At 33.1% G+C, this 17,583-nt stretch overlaps 1 protein-coding gene across 1 annotated transcript in view; it reads right to left on the bottom strand.

Annotated features, from left to right (window-relative positions):
* MDGA2 (MAM domain containing glycosylphosphatidylinositol anchor 2) overlaps positions 1-17,583 on the bottom strand; it is an 811,488-nt gene that overhangs the window by 66,976 nt on the left and 726,929 nt on the right. The window contains exon 10 of the mRNA XM_081048257.1: positions 16,523-16,671. Within this exon, the coding sequence (XP_080904383.1) occupies positions 16,523-16,671 (149 nt within the window). The remainder of the gene's footprint in view (positions 1-16,522; positions 16,672-17,583) is intronic.

Raw genomic sequence — 17,583 nt, 5'->3', positions numbered from 1 at the left:
AACAGGATGTTTGCCCCTCTCTAAACCCAACTCTAGAGGCATGGAAACAAGAGGGAGATTAATGGACCGGAGGGGAAAACTGCAGACCCCACATGAAACATCTTAACTTCTGGGGCCATGAAGTGCTTTTTTAATGGTTCTTCTTCTATTTCAAATGGAACTCTTTGTTGTATTATTTTTTGTCTTTATTAAAAAATGACAGCTTTTGACATTATAATGTGGCTCACATATTACTAGAATTTCATCATAAAAATTAAGGGCATTACCTAACAAGATTTGTTAAACAGAGATTTAGTAGAGAAAAGGCAATTAACTGAGTTGAAATGTCTTAAAAGCAAAAGGCTCCAGGATGCTTAAGGATTGAATAAATAACTCTGGTTTCTTGGTTTTTATTTTTATTTTTATACTTACTAATGCTTGTTTTGGGCACATCAAGAAATTTGAGGGCTGATTTTTCCCCAGCAGTTACACAAGAGTAATCTTTAAAAGCCATTGTCACTGAAATTGATGAGTATTTGAATACTGTGGAATATCTAATTCTGTAGATGAGATGCACTATTAACACTTTATCAGAATCACTATTACCTTTTCCTTTCTATTAATAACTGAGGTAGCTGAATATTTGCTATAACTGCATAAAATTCATTAATTAGACTGTAAAAACAAAACCATACATCTAACCCACAGAAGCATTTCAATTTAAAAGTTTTAAAGCTATGAACAGTGTTAAATTGCAGAAACATCCTGAAATACTAAGAAGTTATCTGTAGATGTATCAATAATTAAGACAATATTTTGTCATATTTTGCTCAGATCTCCTTTTAAAAAGAGATACAATTTTATAGATTTGTGGAGCCCCACATTCTACCTCTTTCCAGATACATTTCCTTCCTCCCTCATGGCATGGAGGAACTATATAACAAATGTATTTTTAAAAATATTTTACCTAACATGGTTTTACACTTTTCCAACATATGTTTGAATGTATAGAAGTTATATTATATCTAAAACTATGCAAATTAAAAAAAAAACAACTATTTTCTTCCAAAATACTAGCTTTTTTGCTATAGTGAAAAATGTTTTCCTACAGCTGAGGTTTCATTTTTTTGTTTGTTTGTTTTTTGCCCCAAAGCAACTGAACTAAAATAGGCATGGCATTGTATTGATGTAAAATGTATATAACACAAGAGTTACTACAGGAGTTTCTTCCCCCTATTTGTCTATCTTTATTGCTTCCTATATGGCCGTAATATCCTCATGCTATCAGCTAATAATGGTTAAGAATCTGCCATATGTTCAAGTCAATGTTATCCATCATTTTATAGTAGAGAAAATATGCATTTTCTCCAGATTTACACTACTTTGTATCGCAATACTTCATTTGCTGCAGTCTCTAAGACACTGAGAATCCACAGATCTAGTTAAATATACAGATAATCACTTTCTTTTTTTAGTAGTACAACATAATATCTTTTTAAAAAATAGATTTCACCAGAAAATGAAGATTATGGTGTTTTTAAGGCATGAAATATATTATTTTAATTTTAGTATTAGGACAGAGTTAGCTTAGTGGCGCTATTACAGATAAAATTGATTGTTGGCTGTATGCCTTGACTTTTTATTACCCCAAAACAATACATTTTATTTTGATACTTTAAAGTTTTATTTTCTAATCTTAACTCAAATGTCCAATTCTATACTTAACCTAAGGGAACTTTATTCTGTTTCTAGTCAAGGAAAGTATTTCTCTTCCTCACCACTATTATAGAGACACCGAATCAGCCAGGCAGCACATTTCTTTTCCACAAAGGGTGTCAAGGGGCACTTGCCTTATTAGGGAGACCACTTCATGGACGGTATAGATGCCTGATCACTGCACTGTACACCTGAAGCTGAATAATATTGAAAGTCAAATACACATATACACAGGATAGGGAGTACAGCATAGGGAATGGTCAATGGAATTGTAGCAGCTGTATATGACGTAAGAGAGGTAGTAGATTGGGCGAGGGGGTTATCACTTTGTGAGGGGTGTAAATGTCTATCTATTATATTGTTTTGTACACCTGAAACTAATAAAAACAAAGAAAAAAACCTAGTTAAACTTATTGTTAGTCTAATATATGTACCTGTTATGTTATTTGTATTATATGGCATATTAGAAATGCTTTTCTCACTCCACTACAAAAGGTCCTATTTATCTTGAGTTGTGGCTTTGCTCATTAACTAAGCATTACTTGCCTATTATGATCGGGTTTCCAAGCAACAGTTTTTTGAAGTTGAAATTATATTAAATATCTTTGTTTATAGTGACTGCTTGTCTCCTGTTTTTTTTTTTGTTTGTTTGTTTGTTTTTTTGGTGTTCATTTAATAGAACTGTCAACTCTAGATGCCATTATAAAATAATTTTATATTAACTGAAAAAGAAGAAAAATTTAAACACTGTTAAGTCAATTAGTATCACTTTATAAACAAGGATGGCTTCAAAATATACATTTGTTAGAAAAGACAAAATTTATAAAAAATTGTAAAATTTCTTTGAAATATTTCAAATCTGTGCAAACATTTAATATTATTAATAAATCACAGCATTGTTATTATTATTGATACTTGCATTAATAATAAAAGTGCTAATTTAAAAAAGTAGGTCTAATCCATACAAGAATATATGGACAGCCAGAGGGTCAGTGTGGCAGATTGAGTACTTTCTGAGCCTAATACCATTCTCAGATGAGCAACCCTAAATAAAAGCATTCTTGAGTGTTCAAACATACTGGGAATATTTGATAAAATTCATAACTGAGACATTTATTTTCATCAAAAATGTTTGATGTCTCTAATATACAGTCTGACATGCTTCAGTGTTAGCATAAGCATTTTTTTTTAAAGAATTGGGTTTATAAATAATGAATAGTATATATTGTTCTTAAAAATTCCTTAAACTCAGGAGCGGAAACTGGACTAGAAACTCTGGACTCAAGTGAATTATCCTTCAATACATCCAATTTCAGGGTCTCAATGTCTTTTCTTATTAGAAAAGACATTAAAAGACTTAAAAGAAAAGACTTGAACCTTTGGAAATCTACATTCTAGTCTCTGAAGTAGTAGTACCTGGGTAGTCTATGTAAGACCACAGGAAATAAATATGAATCTCTGTTACTATGAGAAGGCATGTAGAAGTTGCAGCTCTAATATAACAACAGTAATGGAACTTGCAGGGACAGCCCTATGCAAAACAGAGAATCAAGCAAATTTTTCATTTCTAGGAAGATTCTTCTCTCCACTTAGGTGATGATCCTTCAACTCATTTCATTCTTACAAGACCATCAGCTACTAAGTCATTACAAGATAAATTGCTAAGTCTTTAAATTAGATGAAAAGTCCAAATTATACCTTGTCTGTAGGACTCACTTTATACAAGAAGACTAATAATGAGAGAAAATATTTCAGATATTCAAAGCAATTTCCAGTGGCCCAAGGTCAAAACTGGGAAAGGTACTTTAGAGCTGGTGGGACCCCTTGTAATCCATGTCAAAATACTAAGTACTAATCTTTACAATTGAAAGCATGTTTACTTTTTTTTTTCACTTGCCAAATATATTCATTATGTTTCCAGACTCTATTTTACACTTTTATTTATATTCTTTTGAGGTTGCATGCAGACTATCTCATACATAATTGCTGATATCAAACAGTTTGCATTAATATGAATATGCCACTAAACCACACACAAATTGAAAAAAAGATGAAAATATAAGTAAATTAAAATAGTATTGTATAATATTTATGAAACATTAAAATGTATCAAGTGATTACCTATATATACAAAATTGTACTAATATAAACTAAACTATGCTTACTTTATTGTTAGATCAATCACAACAATATGACTGATCAGCAAGTACATAAAAATGATACACTCATAAGTATGAAGTCCAATTCACGATGACAGAAAGAAAAAAAATCTCATTTGCTGAATTCTTTGAAGATTAGATAATTATAACCAAATGAAACAATATCTCATTAGCCAGGGACAACAGTTATATTTAGTTGGTGGTCATAAAAATAACTGAAGTAAATGTAAATTTCTGATATAATGGGCACTGAAAATATACACAAAGATATAGAAAAACTGTTGAAAAATTTAGAAAGTTATGTTACATAGATAGAATTTATAAAACTTTTCTTAATTTCAAATAATGGCATGTAGAAATTTCCAGTGAAAACAGTGAAGTATGTAAACACTGTGTTTGCCTCCTCTGATGACCACATCAAAATTGCAACTAAACTACAGAACAACAATCATTAAAAATTGCTTGAAGTCTAGCTGAATCAAAGTCCTACAACTAAGTACATACAGAAGAAGCTACCTTTTAACTGATAGGAGAAGCAGAGATGTGGAACAGGCTCCTGCCACACTCGCATGTGACCATTAAAAATTGGGAGGGATATCTCAGCTGCAGAGGTCCCCCAGAAAAGTGAGGAGGCCCAGCCCCAAACGAGACTTCCCATCCCAGGGTTTCAGTGCCAATGGAAGTCCCCACAACATCTGGCTTTAAAAAACAGTGAGATTGTGGTTGAGTGAGAAGGAGGGCTCCTGCAGTCCCAGGCGTTCTTCTTAAAGGAGCCGCATACAAACTTACTCACTGACAGACTCATACACTCTGAGCTCCAGAATTGGGATGGCAGCTCAAAAGATGCAAAGGATATAGGGAGAAACTGAGCTGTCTGGCTGCAGGGAGAGGCCTGGACGTCCAGCTTTCTCCTGGATGGAGGAACTAGCAGAAGCCATTATTCTTTGTTGAGCCTTTTCCAATCTCGGTGTGCATACACAGGTGCCCACCATACCTGAGTATTCATCAACCTGGCTAACACCATTCATCTGCCCTACCCTGGTGATCCCCTGAGACTTTGCATCACTCAACTTGTGGGCATACCCAAGCCACTTCCAGTGGCTTTTCCATACAAATGGCCTGTCTTGGCTCACACTGTGGCTTTCCTAAAAATCTCTCTCAAAGATTCATAAAACTGAAACAGGCAATATATTCATTTGGCATGTCCTGTACTTTTTGCTGAACAGATACAAGCTAGGCAGTAGTGGCAGCTGGCCTCAGTTTGTGGCTTGGCCTCTTGAGATACCTCCAACCCTAGTCAAGGTAGCAGCTAGTTGAGGGTTGATTTGTGGCTCATGCCAGGTTGCTCCAGGCAGGACATAATTTGCAACTGAACTTGGCCTGTGGTGCAGGGTCCCTACCAGAAGGCCTGGGGCTGGCCTCCTGATAGGCTTCAGCTAGAACTGAAGCAGCACCTGGATTCATTAGCAGACATATCCACAGGGCAGACTGGGCAGTCCCCAGAACTCTGCTAAAGCAAATCCTGTTCTGTGAAGTCAGCCCCTGCACAGTAGTTTCTTCACAGTCTTCACAACCAATCAGACCAAGGGTCCATCCCTGCCATTGACATGCAATCAGCAGGCAAGGCTCAACTACTCACAGGAGGGCATACCCACCCACACAAGGGACACACCTGAACCACCCACTTCAGGTGACCAGGGAGACTCTGACACTGGGCCACACAGAACACCTACTACAAAAAGAAACCCCACTAAGACTGAGAGACATAGAAGCTCTGCGTAAAATATTGAAAAAGACACAGGGAGGCAGCCAACATGGGGAGACAAAGAACGTGTTCCAAATGAAAGAAAAAAACAAAAATCCCCCCAAAAAGAACTAGCCAAATTGGAGACAAGCAATCTACCAGATGCAGAGTTCAAAATACTGCTTATCAGGATGCCTGGTGATCTCAGTGAGAACTTCAATCAAGAGATAGGAAACATAAAAATGGAGAGAGAAAACACAAAACAGAACCAGTCAGAAATGAAGACTACAATAACTGAAATGAAGAATTCATTAGAAAGAATCAATAGTAGATTATATGAGGGCAGCCAGATGGCTCAGCTGGCTAGAGCACAAGCTGTTAACAACAGGGTTGTTGGTTTGATTCCTGCATGTGATGGTGGGCTGAGCCACCTGCAACTATGATTGAAAATGGCAACTGGACTTGGAGTTGAAGGGTCCTGGGAAAAAAATCACTGTTCCTCAATATTCACCAATAAAAAATAAATAAATAAACACACACACACACACACACACACACACACAAAACAAAACAAAACACAAAAAAAACAGTAGATTAGATGAAACAAAGGATCAAATAAGTGATTCAGAAGACAAGGTAGTAGAAAACACCCAATCAGAACAGATAAAAGAAAAAAAAATCCAAAAACATGAGGAGAGTTCAATGGACCTCTGGGAAAACAGCAAGCATAACAAAATTCTCATCATAGGGACACGAGAAGGAGAAGAGAGAGAGCAAGGAATTGCAAACCTATTTGAGGAAACAATGATGGAAAACTTCCTTAACCTGTGAAGGAATGAGACATACATGCTAAGGAAGTGCAGAGAGGCCCAAACAAGATCAGCCTAAACAAGCCCACATCAAGACACATCATCATTAAAATGCCAAAGGTTAACACAAAGAGAGAATTCTAAAAACAGCAAGAGAAAAGCAGTTAGTTACCTATGAGGAAGCCCCATAAAAATGTCAGCCAATTTCTCAACAGAAACATTACAGGCCAGAAGAGATTGGCATGAAATATTCAAAGTGATGAAAAACAAGCACTTACAGCCAAGTTTACTCTACCCAGAAAAGCTAGCATTTAGAATTGAAGGACAGATAAAGAGCTTCCTGGACAAGAAAAAGCTAGAGAAGTTCACCACAACCAAACCACAAAAAATAGAAAAACCTAACACCAAAAAGCAAAAGACAAAATATGAATAATATGATATCAATAACTACATGTCTATCAGCAGTTACTTTAAAGGTAAACGGATTAAATATTCTAATGAAAAGATAGGGTGACTGAATTGATAAGAAAACAAGACCCTTACATATGCTGCCTACAAGACACTCACTTGAGATCTAAAGATAGACACATACTGAAAGAAAAGGAATAGAAAAAGATTTTTCATGAAAATGGAATGCAAACACAAAACAAAATAAAACAATGCAATGGAGTTGCAATACTTATATCAACAAAATAGACTTTAAAACAAAGGCTATAACACAAGACAAAGAGGGACCCAGTAATCCAACTTCTTGGTAATTATCCAAAGAAACTCAAGCTATGGGTTTGAAGGGATGTTTGCATCCATATGTTCATTGCAGTATTGTTTACAATGGCTAAGATGTGGAGGCAGCCTGTGTGTTCATCAATGGATGAATGGATAAAGAGGAGATGGTACATGTATACAGTGTAATATTGTTTGGCCATGGAAAGGAATGGGTCCTTGGCATCTGAACTGGCGTGAATAGACCTGGAGGGTATTGTGCTGAGTGGAGTATTCAGACAGAGAAATACAGATGCAATGTGATTTTGTTTATATGTAGAATCTAAAGAACAAAATAAAAAAAGAAAACTGAAACTCATAGATACAGAGAACATTTTGATGGTTTCCAGATAGGAGTGAGTTTGGTGGAATGGGTGAAAAAGTTGAAGGGATTAAAAAGTACAAATTGGTAGTTACAAAATAGTAATGAGGATGTAAATTAAAGCACAGAGAATATCATAACTATTATGGTAATAACTATACATAATGCCAGGTGGGTACTAACCAGTCAGGGCATCAGTTCTTAAATTGTTTAGATGTCCAATCACTATGATGTACATTTGAGATTAACATAACGCAATATTGAATGTCAACTGTAATCAAAAATTTTAAAAGGGAGTAATTAAATATGGTAATACACGTAAAGAACATAGAACATTACCAGACTATAGTATATATACTTCATGCACAGCTATTAGGAATAGGTAATGGCTATTCCATCTTTTCAGAAATGGTTTCCCTAACTTGAAATAAACTAAAGCAACTTAAACATTTTATGATATTTTGCCTTTCTTGTTTGAACTTTTTAAAACAGGAACTTGAAAAACTTAGCAATCCTTCATGAGGTACTTGTACAGCAGTAGTTTTTATGTATTTTTTTTGAAATTAGTCATGTTCAAGATTTATTATTCAAAGGTAAATATTGTTCTAGCCATTTTAGTCAAAATATTTTATTTTGACTGCTGAAAAGTAATCAGGTTTTTTGGTATAAAAATAGTGTGAAAATTTGTAGGACTCCACATTTAACACAACTTAAGAAACCTGAAATATAACTGAAAATGATAAAGCTAAACAAATAGTAATTTATAATTAAAAATGAAATAAAAGCAATAGAAATGGTTATTAATTTAAGATAACTGAAAATCATTCATTCTTGGAACTTGAGGAAATGATCACTTAGGAGTGTAACAGTGTTTTGAGGTAGTCGCACTCCTTTGTAAAGCCCTGAAGTAGTCATCAGGAAACTACCAAATGCAATTTTTTTAGTTCACACATACCACAATTAAGTACCTTTTAATATCTCATTAATAGGTCTCATGTAAAAAATGCTCAGACATCTATACAAATGTAAGCCTAAGGAACTGTGTATATCTTGCTCAGAAGAAATAAAGAAAATATTTGCAGTTGGGTTTTTTCTGTCTATTAGATAAATCTTGAAAATCAAGAGTGAACTCAGAACAATATTTTAACGATCAATGGTCTTGGAAATGTATAAATCCAAGCATAACAAAAGAATGATTCTCTTGTTTGAACTTAATATTCAGCCATTATAAAACATAAATTTCAAATTAACATTCCACAAATGGTGTTGAGCATCATATGCCAAGCACTGTGCTTGAAACAGTATTTACAGTACTGTTTCCATGGTGAGAACATCTAAGGAAGTTAGTATAAGGGAAAGACAAAAGATGAAAATGGAATCTGATCTTAGTCTCTTCATTCTAGCATGAAAACATAAAACATTGGTTCTCAAAGTGTTGCCCCAAACCAGCTGTATCAGGAAGTTGTATCACACAGGAAGTTGTTAGAAATACAAACTCTTGGGAGTTTGGTCCAACTGTTTTAAAAATCCGTACAGATGATTTTGACACATGCTCAAATTTCAAAACTACTGCTATAACACAAGGGAGCAGTGTGTTTAGATTATTAATATATGCAATACATAAAGTACAAATAGACTATAAACACATATATAAATCTGTATTCAAACAACTTGCTAGTATTGAAGCATGAAAAAAAATACAATTAATCTATACTCCATTTCAGTTTTGATCCTTTCTTTTCCTCAAAAATGTTTGAATGAATGACTGTTTACCATTTAACTTCACATTCCTAGTCATTTAAGACACTGAACGCGCGCACACACACACACACATACACACAGGTCTGTTGGATAATTTATTTGATTTGGATCAATGTCTTGGATTCCATAATACTGTAACCGTATATTTATAGACTATAAAAGACACAATTTAGGCATTTAAGAAGTGTCCTTACAATTAAGGAAATATATCAGTCTTCTCTTAATAAAATACTGATTCAAGTGGACTATAGGATAGGCTCTGGTCAATTTAATTAGATCTATAATTTGTTGACTTTGAATAATGTTAAACCTATTTACAATGTCTCTTTCTTTTTTTCCTATTCCCCTCTTAATTACTTAAATAAAAATGCAACACTGATTTGTCAGTATCTAGTATTTTAAAAATTTAGGGCTTTATAACCTTTTCAAATTTTGTTTAAAAGTAGAAATAACACCCCCTCACACATACATACACATTCATACACTTTTCTCTTATTTTTCCTGAAATTGGAAGATTTTTCTACCTATCAGTTCTTTCGTTTTCATTGCAAGTTCTATCATTACTGTCTTCATATAGTAAATTTATGTCTCTACATTTTTGTCAGATACAGTTCTCACATCTAATGCTTCTAACCTATAATTTAAATATTTAATGGGAAGTGTCCACTTAAATTCCAATAGCATGTTACTAACTACGGTACCTTTACTTGTTTTATGTTCCTATTACTCAAATTTAACAAGCTTATTTTGAAAACATGAGCATACTTGATAACTTTGATTCAATATTTTATTTCTGTCAATAATTTAATACTTGCGCTCCAAAAGTCTCTTTGAGGTTGTTCATTTTTCTACCACATTCAGGGTCAAGAAAAAGAGAAATTCTAATTAATTTTTCTATGCAGTATTATAACAAAAAATAAAATGTGTTAAAAGAGACACAGACTCAGAAAAAATCCTCAGAAAGTACTTGGAATTTTCCAAGACAAAATACCCTTATTTCACAAAATCGTCTCCACCAAAGGTACATTGCTTGTCCAGGTCTTTCAAATTTATTATATTTATATCTCCAGATAGATACATTGTGAAATTAGTATTTATAGGAATGAAGAGGACATTTATTGTCTTTCATTTGGAAGATGAAGATAACTTCATTTTATACCAACTGGATTCTGGCTTATTTCTTTTCCAGAGCCAAAGAGACCATTTACAAAATGGTTTCTCTACATTTCTCTGTATCCCTTGCTCGTTTCTTCATCTATATATTTGATGATTTCCAGAACATTCACTAGAGAAATTAAAGTAAATGGCAGAGAATATAAGGTCACTGTACTTTTTAAAATTGTTTCTCAAAATTAAATCAATAGTCAAGCTCTACCTATTTTAACAATTTCTTAATTCAATATTTTTTCCTCTCCAACTTTACTCGTCTAATTTAAATTTTATTGCAAACATGCTTAACTGTGGTCTCTGCCTCTATTGTAATATCATTCAATATACTATGTATAATATGAACAGATTAATCTATAGAAAATGTCATTTTGTTCATGATTTAAGACTGAATCCAGATTATCTATTAATTCTCCACTGATGCACCTAGACTGGCATTAAATGCCCTATGTCGAATGGAACGTCTAAATATTTTTCTCAAGAAAATCTAACTGGCTTAAATCAATCATGTACTTTAATTCCACTTCTATCTTACCCTACAACTTTTCTTCAGCATCTGTAGACCGTGGCATAGAAACTAGTACATCTTCATGCAAGTTGCTAAGGAATAAAAAGTCATACCACATGACCAATCAATTATACTACATGCTCTTCAATTTTTTTGCTTCCTCTATGAACACCTTAAATTAGGTACTTAGCAGTATTAATAACCACAATAATCATGTATATTGTCATTTGTGTATTAAAAATATATATTTTAATTAATACGATATATTATAATATTAGGCTTTTAATAAACAACAAGTGATGAACAATTTAATAAAATAATTAAATTGTTTTAAATAATTAAATTGTTTAAATAAACTGTAGTTCACTAATTCTAGTCACAAAACAAAATTTATAATAAATTCATCCAATAATCAATTATACCAAAAAGTATAATTGAGGAGTAATTTCTTGATTAGTAATTATTAATGATAATTATTTATGAAGAGAATTTGAATATAAACCTATAAAAACTAACAAATAAACCAGTCTCCACCTTAGTGATCATGTTACTTAACCCCACTATTTTGCAATAGTAATCGCTCTCATACCTATTTCTATGGCACTTGGTACATATTCCTATTTCAATAAGAAAATGAGGACAATGTTCTTTTTTTAAATTCTGGTAATTACTATGTGATAAATTTACTCAAAGTTTTACTGACTGGGTAAACAAATGAATACAATAATTCTAAGAATTTCAATATATCAGGACTTAAAAAGACAGGAACGGGGGAAATAAAGCATTTTATTTAATAAAATATCCTACTTTCCAAAGGGACAGTCAAAAGTCACATGCATTGTGTATCTCTAAGGCAGATTATAAACAATAACTGTATAAAACTCTAAAATACTTTATTACTAAAAATTACAGTTGTGTATGTTTTAAATGGAGTCAAAGATGTTTATGTTGTTTGGTATATTCAGATAACTTAGAAACAGTTTTGCTTGTTTCTCAAGTCATTAGATACCAAGGAAAGCAGACATTGAAATAACCTTTTTCTCTTTCCTATTAAGCAACAAATGAAGCAAATGATTGGGAGGCTAGTAGCTGTCTAAGGAAATTAAACAATTGCTTAGCTGAGCCTAAAAAAGTATAACTTAAGGACATTATGATTTTGGAAAACTTTTTTCCACATATTAATTTATTAACTTGACATGATACATTTGTTCTGTTTTAAGTTTCTTAAAGCAATGATTCCAGAATTCCAATGCTTTTTTTCTAGATACACAGCAGCAACTTTTAAGAAAAGTTTTCTCAAATTATGAGACAATTTTTTTCATCAGATTTAAATACAGACCATACAGTTTAACCAGGAGTCATCTAACTTTACCAGAAAGCTGGCGGTACATTAGGTTCAGTTTACTATCCCCATCCAGCTGTGGATTTAATAACACATCAGTGATTTTATAATCTTTCTTAATTTAAGAATAGCTAACAAAGTTTCTTACAGCTTCTGGATTAAAAACAAAGTAGGACACTTTAGAAGTGAATTTGCCATTAGTCTTAAAAGATCAAATTTGTTTTTTATTCCTAACATTATTTAAATATCATCTACCTTATGCTGATTACATTCAAAAGCTCATTGACTCAAGATTCCGAGATAGTTTGAAAGATGTAAAAGGCAATACGCATGTAACATATAATCTTTACTACAATGATCATCAGATCAGATTTCAAAAGTGATTTTCTTAAAGTGCTGGTATCAGATTATGTCTTAAAACAATGTTGATACCTAAATATATGTATCTGAGAAAGAAGGAATCTACATTTGCTAAGATAATATAAAAATAAACTTATTTTATATTAATACTTTTGTTTCTTATTAAATAGGGAATATTCTTAAAGAACTATGTCAATTTCATGGTCTATAATGTTTTTCCTTATCATCCTAAATTTCTGTGTATAAGGGGATCTTTTAAAGAAGAGCTGTGTATTGAGGCCATGTAAAGATTTTCTTGTAAGGGTTAAGTGTAAAGAATATCGTAGTGGGGAAATATACATGCTCTTTCTTTTCTTACACTGTGTCTACAAAGAACACCTTCCTGGTCACATGGGCAGAAAGCACAAGGTCATTACACTTCATTGAGTCGTCCCCAAAAGATATATCAAAGTTTCTCTCTATGGCAAGATATGGTATCTGAGCAACATTACCAATTAAAATAGAGCATTATAAAAAAGCACCATAGAAAGAAAGAAATAATACTTATTTCTAGACATAAAAGAAAACCCTAAGAACAAAGAATCACAGAAAAGAATGCTATATGAAGTAAAAGAGTCAGCTTCACAAAGTATGTAAGAGAAAGGATCATAGTTTATAACACCAGAAATATGTTTTCCTCTGGTGGATACCATGGATCTCACAAACTTGGGAAGAACAAGTATTAGCAGCATACTTCTTTTGCTCTGATCAAGAAGGCTTTAAATGAAGACTCAAAGTGGAAAAGAAAAATGTGAATCAGTAAAATGGATATTATGGAGGACAATTGGTTTGAAATAAAAATATGACATAGTGAAAAATACATCTAGAAACTAATTTTTGAAAAATTATGGCTTGGAATAACACTTAGGCTGAGTATATACAGTGTGCTAAACTGAACTAAAATAAATATAGTAGAAATGTTGAGTTCTTAAAATGCACTCTTTAATCCTTATGCAACCCTGGCAGGTGAGCATAAGAATTGCCACAGATGTTTGTGGAAGGAGTGACATTCACAAGGGAACCTGACCTGTGGGATAAGTAGGGGATGAATTCCACGTCATACTCCAAATGCCTGGTTGGTATCATTATCTTCAATTTACCAGATAGGAAACTGGGCTTAGTTATGTTTAGAAATCTGTTCAATATTATATAGCTATAAAATGATAAGGCTAGATTGGCTAGAATTGGAAGCCAGATGCATCTGGCATTCAATATGTTAGCAGAATATAATAAGGGGGGAATTTACACATACACTCACACACATACTTATATATGTATATAATTTATTCTAAAGAAGCAGAGTAGGGGGCTATTGTCTACCTAATTGTTCTCAAGAGACAACACAGTGACTGGAAATTGGGCGTCACTGCATATCAGAGCGTTATATACTAATATTATGATCAGAAACATAAAGATCAGAAGTTAGAGGAGATACTCTATTAGGAAAGGAAAATCAAAGAAGAGAAAGGGCATTGGAAAATAACATAGCAATCCTAGCAAAATTATTACAGAAGGTAGTTTATTAATAATGAGCACAAGAGATGGACAAGAAGGAAGGGCTTTAGTTGGATCTCTTTTAGGAGGAAGTCTCATTCTGCTAAAATCAGTCTATGTGATGAGGAAGACCAAAATGGTAACTGCTTTTCTGTTACTTTTGACTTATAGAGAAGGTGACTTGCATGCGCAATGGATACATTGGGGAGAAAAGGGATGTTAAAGGATGGAATGATGAGCAGATTTGGGTAAATTCTGCAGACTTAGAACAGGCGGCTGTCCAGCACACAGGGAGCAATGCCAGTTACCCACATATTCTAAGAAAAGATAAATGAGGACGAAAGTGAGAAACAAAAGATAAAATTATGTGTCTATCATTGCAAATAAACCTATAACCAGAAAAAAGAAAAAGGGGCTTAAAATAATTTAAGTTTACAAAGGACAATTTGGTATTATGTTTCTAGTTTGTTCATAACACAGATAATAAAAAATGAATATGAATGACCAAATCATGTGGTAAGGACCTGGAAAATGAGTGTGAAGTGTCCAAAGTCAAGAATGCTTTGGGGTGGCCCGATGGCTCAGTTGGTTAGAGCTCTCAACAACAAGGTTGCTGGTTCAATTCCCTCATGGGATGGTGGGCTGTGCCCCCTGCAACTAAAGATTGAAAATGGCAACTGGACTTGGAGCTGATCTGTGCCCTCCACAACTAGATTGAAGGACAACTACTTGGAGCTGATGAGCCCTGGAGAAACACACTGTTCCCCAGTATTCCCCAATAAAATTAAAACAAACAAAAAGAATGTTTAAGATGTTACAAATATGAAAGACCTAAAAATATTAGATGTTTTAATAAAAGAAAAGGATACGCCCAGTCAACAGAGGAAGAAAAGCCTGCTAATGTTTCTTGTCTATATCTTCTCTATCAAAGAAAATTATCATCAAATTAAAACAATTTTGATATGGATTTGGAATTTACTCAGATTTTCTTAGGAACTAAAATAAATGACAGAGAAACTATTCTGAATGATGCACTGCTGTTGGCTAAGTCAGTGACCTGTGAATACTTAGATAAGAAAGCAGTGATTATCAAATGTTAGGATGCATTCACTAGGAAAAAAAAATTTTTAGATTATTAGACATGTAGGATAAAAATATTCAACACAAAATGTATCTTAATTTGAATGAAGTATCTTATAGTGTCTTTTATTATGACTTTGTGAACAAGATAGAGAAACATTGGTTTTATGATAGTACAGCTGAGTGGATTGCTGATGGTTGATCAGTTTTTCTCTGAACAAAATTTGTCTTGTGTCCTGTCCAAACTCAAAATGCTATTCTGTGATTTAGTTAAGGGAGTAGAAAACACACTTTAAATATCTGTGGATAATACAAAGTTGTGAGGGAGAGCTAATAGATTATGTGGTAATCAAGTAAATCTTCAAAAATGTGTTGCTGTGCTAAAACAGTAATACCAAATAATACACTATGTAACAGAAAACAATGTAAAGATCTACATTTAAATTTCAAAAATATTATTTATACCATGAAAGGATAACTAAGTTTAATAGATATAAATTAAACATTTAAGACAGATACAATATTTTCACATAACCTATAATCTTTAGCTACCTTAGGCAACCATCAGACTTGTTTTTTTCTCATTTTACTAAAATATTTCTATTCTTCATACATATTAAATTAACTTTTAAAACATCATACATATAGAGGATGCCCAAAATGCATACACATTTTAAGAAATGAAAATTGTGTTAAAATTGTAATACTCAATATATGCCAATAACAAAAGAAGACTACAAGTTACGTTTGACTTCTGCAATCACAAGAGGTGCCCAAAGTGGTTACCATAAGCATCCAGCAAACTACTGCTTGAGCAACGTTGACCAAAGTGTTAACATCTCTTAAAATGTGTATACATTTTTTGGCACCCCTGGTATACTTTGAACCCCTTAGAGTAAAAAAAAAAATGTAAGTCTTCTACTTTGTTAGGAAACAAGACAAAGAATTATGAAGTACAGGTAAGTATGAGCACCCCTTTAATAGTTTCTTTCATACCAATTACACCATTGAATTTCTATCACATATCTAGTGCTGAAGAATTTAGAAGGCTCCAAACATGTTACTTTTCTATGTCTGCTGTCATAGTGGAATACACATATGTAAACTGCAAAGATTTATAAATAATTAGGAACAGTTTTGTGTAGAGTAATATTATCTTTGACATAGGAAAATATATTCTGTTAACTCATGCAAAATAATTTAACATTTATCGTAAGAAATCATAGCAACACGGTCTTCATGGAGGACCACAAAGAAGAAGACATGATGAAATTTCTCACCTGCCTAATACCCAAGCGGTATGCAACAATGCGATCCACTGCGTCAGGATTCATTTGTGTCCACTGTAGACTATAGGAATAAACGCGGTGTCTGTTTTGCCACACGGGATTGTAGGTGTCATAATAGAATTCTGGAGCGTAAGCCTTGCCTAAAAACAAAAAGAGTTCTTAACTTTGAATAATGCCATGTTACGGTTAAACACACTTGTTCTTTTTGGCCCTTTTACTACTTTCTACTATGTGTTCCATTCATCACTCTTATATTTGGAAAGTCAAATTATTAAACTCAAATCAATTTGGGGGAGAATTTTGAGAATAGATAGAAGAGGATTTCCTGGTTGATTGGAGAAGCAATGTCAGAGAAAAAGAAGAATCAAGAATGACTACAAGGTTGTTTTTTTGTTTGCTTTTGTGTTTTTGCCTAAAAACTGAAAGAATGGAGTTTCCATCAAGAGTGGTGAAAAGCTATGGGAGGACTACATTTTGGGGACAAGATCAGTAAGTTATTTTTAAACAATTTGAATGATCGAAAAGGAGACATCAAGTGGGATATACTAGTCTAGAATTCAGGAAAGGCCAGGGCAGGAGATATAATCTTGCTCACCACTGGCATATAGATAGATTTTTAAATTTAAAGCCATGAGACTGATGAAATCATTGAAGGAGTGTGAGTAGATAGAAAAGAAAACTAGGTCTGACTACTGGGGCAATGGAAGGTTAAGAGATATAGGAGGAGATAAGAATCCCTATAAAAGCCAGAGACAGAAAAAACACTAAGTAGGAAAAAAATAAAAAATGTGGCATCCTAGAAGTCAAAAAAAGTATATATCGGCAAGTGAATGATCTAAAAAAAAAAAAAAAAAAGAATCTGTCAAAAAAAAATTAGGGAAAATGAAAAACTTTGTTTATGTTGTCCATGTCTTTGGTCAATAACCAAACAAAACTTAGCAATAGCACAAGAACTTTGGCCAATAATAAAGTTTTTATTTAGATTTTAAGGATATGTCAAGTGCATATAGCATATATAAAACATCTGTTTTTTTTTTAATTATTATTGCCAA

Source organism: Rhinolophus hipposideros, assembly GCF_964194185.1.
Source record: "Rhinolophus hipposideros genome assembly, chromosome: 5".
Classification (NCBI taxonomy): Eukaryota; Metazoa; Chordata; class Mammalia; order Chiroptera; family Rhinolophidae; genus Rhinolophus; species Rhinolophus hipposideros.
This window is presented reverse-complemented; position numbering and strand designations above follow the sequence as displayed.